The 6,762-nt window shown below is 43.2% G+C and overlaps 2 protein-coding genes across 5 annotated transcripts in view; one reads left to right on the top strand and one right to left on the bottom strand.

The window, feature by feature from the left end:
• Positions 1–224: 224 nt before the first annotated feature.
• On the bottom strand, positions 225–3,213 carry RpL23 (ribosomal protein L23). The gene is made up of 5 exons (XM_050179192.3): positions 3,143–3,213; positions 2,705–2,788; positions 2,197–2,325; positions 1,333–1,446; positions 225–347 (listed from the first exon to the last, which is right to left on the bottom strand). The coding sequence occupies exons 1-5, from the start codon at positions 3,153–3,155 to the stop codon at positions 265–267; spliced, it is 423 nt and encodes a 140-aa protein (XP_050035149.1). The 5' UTR covers positions 3,156–3,213; the 3' UTR covers positions 225–264.
• Positions 3,214–3,404: 191 nt separating this feature from the next.
• Positions 3,405–6,762, top strand: part of Lasp (LIM and SH3 domain protein Lasp) — a 30,035-nt gene continuing 26,677 nt past the window's right edge. For all 4 annotated transcript variants that reach the window (XM_050179191.3, XM_050179189.3, XM_050179190.3 and 1 more), the window contains exons 1-2: positions 3,405–3,625; positions 4,279–4,373. In XM_050179191.3, coding sequence (XP_050035148.1) covers positions 3,554–3,625; positions 4,279–4,373 — 167 coding nt within the window. In that variant the 5' untranslated portion in view covers positions 3,405–3,553. The remainder of the gene's footprint in view (positions 3,626–4,278; positions 4,374–6,762) is intronic.

Here is a 6,762-nt window from a genome sequence, read left to right as displayed (position 1 = left end):
TAATCAAGTTGGCAGACCTGGGGCATTTAGAACCGTTAAGGTGCGAACACGCAGGCTAGTGATATTCATCCCGGCCTTCGTTTGCCACACAATCCAAGCTTCCAAAACCTATGTCTCAGCTTGCTGCAACTGAGAACACGTGTGAGAAAGCCTACTTATGGAATTTTGCATGCCATCTATCAGACTAGAAACTTAGCCTACACTTAAGGAAACTGGTCATACACATTTGAAGCTTTTTTTTTTATTTAGGCTGGTCAACGGAAATTAGGCAATGCTGCTTGCATTGGATGCAATCCTGGGCCATAAGTCTGCACACTCCTTTGCCACTGGTCCAGTGATAGCAGATCCTGGCATGGAAGAGAAAAGGATGGAAGAGCCATAATGCATGGGTATGCAATGAGAATAGTATATTCAAAGCCTATCTGCTCAAAAGTTGGTCAAAAGCCAACAAATATCAGTGCTCCATCAAAATTTAACATGCCATTTCCAAATTAGGTTTCACTGAGCTCAAAGCACTGTTGGGCAGGAGCCGTCGACAGCATGCCATGCTCTTTGCACCTTAGATTGCCGAAATTGAGCCCAACATCATTGCGTCTTCAAAGAGGTTTTTGGCAACGAGCATCGAAAATCTCGTTTACAATTTTGCACGTGCTTTTTACTGTCTTGGCTCAGTTTCTGGCCACGTTTCCTGAGTTTCGAAAAAAATAAAAATAAGAGGGGGGGGGAGACCATAATGCCAGCTGTCGGGTGCGAACAGCTGGCATAAATCACCAACAGCAGTAAAGAGTGGTGATGAGGCACGTTAATGTCGCCTCTCCCCACTCGCGGGCGGGCTTCAGGCATGGTTTAAGTCCAAGATAATGAAATGAAGCAACATTTAAATCAATACATTAAAAGCAATAACTGAATTGGACAGTATATTTAGCAGTACTCTTACATGTACTTTGTTCAGTAGCGTTGGCTACATAGCTACACTTACTCTGAAAGTACAGAACCAACTATTCCATCATAGATGTGATCCTAACCATGCAGCAACTCTTGCAACTGTCCCAAAAGTAGTGATGAGTTGCAGGGCTGCTCATGACTGTGTCGCAGTGAACGAAATTGCTACAATTGAACGTGACGTACAGGCTTAAACTGAAACGTACCAAAAAGTACACAGTTACTAAATGTGGCGACAACATGCCACAGCACACTAAGCATGGTGACCAGCTGTCACATTGCCCGATATGCTGCGCAATACCAACTGATTTCACCTGTAGTAATACTGATTAGCAAAGCAATTTCCAGACATTAGTTCATATCAAACTTAACAAGATGCAGAATGCTTACCCTTCATCTCTCCTTTGTTGTTAACTATGACACCAGCATTGTCTTCAAAGTAGATGAACACCCCATCCTTCCTCCGGTATGGTTTCCGTTGCCGAATGACAACAGCCGGCATGACTGCATGACAATATTAACTTTAGTAAAGACAACTAGCAACATGACACAAATGCAGCTAGCAAAACACACAAGAAAGGAACTGCTGTACTGACATGATAGCTTAAGCTGTGAATCTAAACCTTATTCCATGCTTAGAGAAAAACATGGTTGCAAGGTGTAGCAACTTAACATCCCAAGCAAAGCTAGAAAGCATTATAATGGCTTAACAGCTTTTAACAGCCACCTGTGCCCCAGGGCCCGAGCAACAACTGCGGACCTACATTTGTTAAAATGACAGATGTAATGACCTCTTACACTGGTGGCCATAGCAGTTAAATTCAGTGTAGAGAGATGTCGCATGCTAGCCTCTGTAGCGTATTTGGAGTTCTATAAAATGATCTTGCATAAGACTGTGCAAGACTTTTCTGGCATGCACAGGAAAGGTACTGAAACTGTGCTGTCAGAACGGACTTAAACCGCACCACAAAGTTGCTGCTGTTACCGAAACAGCACACCAGGTCAGCAGGCAGAACCTGTTGACAGTCGTTGCAACCACTGCAGCCGAAATGCAATAGCTGGCAAAAGGAGTGACTACTATTGCGATTCGTTGTCGACATGTGCCACACACCAGCACTTTTTTTCTCCTAATACAGCCAGCCAATATGCCATTATGTTCAAGCACATTAACATGGTGGCGATTACAGGGCAAATTATGCCCAGATGTGAGGCCATGCAAAAGACACTGTGGTTCGGCTGTATGACAAGACATACCCTTCTTCCTCAGCTCGGGCTTTCCCTTCTTGACTGTGGCCACAATCATGTCACCAGCACCTGCAGCTGGGAGTCTGTTCAGTCGACCCTTGATACCATTGACGGCTATCACGTAGAGGTTCTTGGCTCCTGCATACACAAAATGACAACGAAAAATTTAGGACTGGAACGATTAAGACATTTATGCCTTATCTAATGCACATGGCAGGGAAACATTTTGGGAAACGGAGCGCGCGCCATGGCATATTAACGCGTCGGTTTCCATCGCTCCCTACTTGAAAAAGCCGATAAAAGATGCGCGTGAACGGCGCCTTGAGGTTTTTTTTTTCTTTTTGTAGAAAACCAAAGCTAGCACCTGCTAACACCACCTCATGGCTGACAGTTATCCGCACAGGGTTCGACGTTTCCATTCAGACGAAGCAAGTTGCTATTCCTTTTCGATCACTAAGACATCACTACGATATCACACCACCATTTCTATCACTACCATTTGAAACGAAGCACATACCTGTGTTGTCGGCGCAGTTAATGACCGCACCAACAGGAAGACCGAGCGAAATGCGGAATTTCGCTCCCGCGGCTCCACCACGTCCTGGAAACCAAGATCAGCGACATTCAAATATGAAGAGGCTCCTCACGCAAGCTATTAGTGAATAAATACGTGTCAAATACAATGCGACAGGCTATAACAAAGTAAGGCACCAATTTATTCGGTGTAAGAACAAATTGGTTATTTTAATAAGATGAAGCACCAAGGCGGCGCAGACCGGGCGGTCTCACCAACGTTTTAAAGAATTATCACATCCAATCTGAACGTCCAAGTTTTAAATAAAAAGTAGAATAAGCATCTTCAAGCACTGCTGAAGGCTCATTTAACATAACAAGCCTATTAAAGTTATATGTGCAGCGATTAATTACGATTTTGAATTCAGAAATATCTACATACCTCGCTTAGACATTTCGGCCTGTTGGAAAAGGCCTTCTCGCGCATGCGCAAGTTTACAACAGACACTCAAAAAATGTGAAACAGCTTTTCCGGGTTGAACAATTTATTAATTTTTCTGTAAACTTTTACTATATAATTAATTTTGTAACACTTTTATAAATATACAAACATTATTGGTTTAGAAGTTTTGGTAATTTGACAATAACGTTATTTGATGTTTCCGTTTCTTCTGTTGACGTTTTTTCGAGGCCTGCATGTTTTAGACATATTTTCAGTCGGTTTTTTTTTCGGCGACTTTTCGGTGTACTTCTGTGACTGTGAGTTTCAGGACGTTTTTCTTGGTGAAGTTCCACGAAAAAATCTGGATTACTTGGCTCCCTTGCGGTTCAGTACGTGTCTTTTCGGCGGACAATGAGCTCTAAAAAGTGTGCGCGGTGTGAAAAGACGGTGTATCCTCTTGAAGAGTTGAAATGTTTGGATAAGGTAAGCCCTTCCTTAGTGTTCTCGATAACATCTTCAAAACTACTGCTTGAAAATCAAGGCAAGGCGATGCATGTTTCGATCTCTGCCCTTCGACCCATACCCCGTTTGCAAAGGCTACCTCGCTTGATATCCTGTTGAGCTAATTCCGGATCTCGCTGTCCGGTCTATGACACTACTCCTTGAGACGTGCCAAGTCGTGTGCCTGCGGACGGCCTGTAACGTCACTAATCATTCCTGTCATAGTGACATTGAGTACCTAAGGTGCTGTCTAGGTAGTTTCCCGTTCTAGTATACGTTTCGCGACACCTTCGTTTCTTCACTGTACAGTTCCGCAAAGTTGTCACTTCTAAATTAGGGCATTATGACTACTAGCGGTTCACGTTACAGAGGCGCAAGGTCGATGGGGCCGTTTCTGACGCGTTCGGGCGCTCTTCGGCGGCGCCCCCAATCTTGGGCAAGAGAGCTCCCTTCGCGAGACGGGCGCCGATCGCACGCTCTTCTTTGGCAGTGTGCAATTTTCCTGTGCGTGCTATACTGGAATCGCATTCGGAAGGACGGGTGTGGCCACCGCCGCAGAGCATTCGACGTGCGCCAGAAGCATCGTTTCTGGATGCCACTACTGCGGGTGACTGTTGTTTGGTGCTTCCCGACAGATATGGCACAAAGGCTGCTTCAAATGTCAAGAATGCGGCATGACACTAAACATGAAGACGTACAAGGGATTCAACAAGCTTCCCTATTGCAGCGCGTGAGTATGCAGTTTCCTTTTGCACCTGTTTACTGTGTCGATCCGCCGCATGTTGGCGAATGTGTTGTCTCGCTCTGCGCGTAGCGCACGTGTGTGCTCGGGAAAAAAAAAGTTTCAGCCGCAGACTTCCGTAAACGACGTGCGTGACGATTAACCAAAACATGCTCGTCTCGTTTTTGTTTCACAGGAGCAGGCTTTTAACTATTCCGCTAAGGTAAGCGGGGTCACCGCAGCAAACAGTTTTGCTGCAGTTGTTGTAGTATGTGCTAGATGCGGGAGTGTTCTTTTTTCTTTTCCTTTTTTTGCAAGTTCTGCATGCGCGCTAGTAGTAGCCTGAATTGGATGGAACACCTTGTGCAATTGCACTTACTGGGCTTTAGCGGCTTGTATGGAGTTCGCGTTCCCTTTATGTTAATTTTGAGTCTGTAGGGTGTTCTTTCTTTGCAGTACTCCAATTTGATGCAGATAATTCTGGTAAAAAATGGCTCACTGGCAAGCCAGAATGAACCGTGTCTTGATAGCTTACAGCATACCTGAGTGATTTGGTTTTGTGTTAATCATGTAATGGCACTGTTAAGCCAATTAAAACGCTGCCCCGAGATTCATTTGTCCAGTGCACTGGCACACATTTTGGCGTGCACAAAGTCAGCCTTCATACTTTGTCCTTTGCAAAGAGGCGTTCGCCAAAGTCTGCCAGGACAAAGGTCACATTTTGTTACTGATAATTCATGGCTAGCTTGGCGTGATAACTCAGTCGATTTTCTGAGTCATATCTATATCAGTAGGGTCTTTGTAAGGACTTCCTTTTATGTAATCAGTGGTGATGGGCATGGGTATTTATGGTGAATATTTGGCCTGTACGAAATGGAGATGTTAATATTGTATCACTTGTTTCTTTAGGCAGAAATTATTTTCATGCTTTGTTTTAGATGGTTACATGGGGACAATGTCCATGGGAAGTTTGGGATTGCTGTGTAGGAGATAACTAGCAAAAAAATGCTGACGTATTTTAGCAGGCAATAAACCATATCTCATGGCAATTCTGACATAGTGCCCTGGAACCATCATGTTTAACACTTCAATGGGAAATCACACCAGGCTGCGTGTTTTAACACAATAGTGTTAATGACTCCATGTCGCAAAAAATCGGACGTTGCTTCAGCAAAATGAATTTCGAACCAAATTCCAGACCACTCTTCTACCACCAAAGTTGCTCATACATTGTCTTTCATTCTTTACATAATTATTCCTTGGAATTCTAAGAACTGCAGCCCACAAACAAATGTAACGGAAAAAAAAAAACCAACTGCATATCTTTTATGTTAGCTGTTCTCAGACAGAAATATTAAAAGTGCATTTCTACCAGAAAGCTTGCCTTCGTGCATAACGTTCGCCACCAGCGTTTCCCAGTAAATGTTACAGTTACGTAAGCTGCAGTTGCCTTAAAGCATGAAAAGCAGTCAGGGGTATTTGAATGCTATCGCGTTCCACTCTTAAAGCCAAAGCTTAAGCGTCCTCCATATTTTTGGAAGATTCAAAGCACTTTCATTAAATTGAGAACAAATAACTGAGATGACAAATAGAAGAAAGTGGTTTTAATGGGTAATGGGTGTTGGGGGGGGGGGGGGGGGGGGCATATGTCAACTTTTTTACTGTTGTTATTATTATACTAAGCAGATGACTTGCATAGTCAAGGTCTTTATGTTTACATTATGTTACTGTCAGCAGTGGAGGCATCAGGTACTGGTCAGATGATGTACAGAGTGTTTCTGAAAATGCGTTTGAAATTTATTTAACATGTGGGATATGCCATAACTAAACAATTTCCTTAAAGGGACTGACAACCAATTTTCATGGTACCCATTTTTATTTACTGCAATAGAAAGCTTACCAGTCAGTGTGTTTAATCATGAAGTGCTAACGCAGAAAATGCCGTGGAGCATCTTTTGTCAGAATTTTTCAATCTGCAGTGAGGATATAGTCGTTCACTAGAAGCATGCTGAAAATGGTGATAGGTGAGTGCAATAGCGATTATACGCCGGCATTAGTGGGAGGCAGACGACAAGTGTGGCCGTGCTGAAACAAGGTACAATTTTGTTTATGAAGTTGATATGCCTGCAATTCATGTTTTCCGAATTGTTAAATGACTTCTGCGATAATAGCTACGTGTTTTCATGCTTTCCTGTCCAACTGCGTTGGTATTTGACCAGTCAAGATTAATCCAATCAGATTGAAAACGAAACGACGCTGTTACATGTGATACGGAGTTCAGCGTGTTGCCATAGCCACGCCTGCGTTTTTGATTTCCGAAGCGTAGAATAATGTGCAAGTGTCTAATAATATACCAACTGCAATTTTAAGCAATAATTATCATGTACTTAATAACAGT

Source organism: Dermacentor andersoni, chromosome 5, assembly GCF_023375885.2.
Source record: "Dermacentor andersoni chromosome 5, qqDerAnde1_hic_scaffold, whole genome shotgun sequence".
NCBI lineage: Eukaryota > Metazoa > Arthropoda > Arachnida > Ixodida > Ixodidae > Dermacentor > Dermacentor andersoni.
Note: the sequence above shows the minus strand (reverse complement) of the source record. Positions and strands in the feature narration are given on the sequence as shown.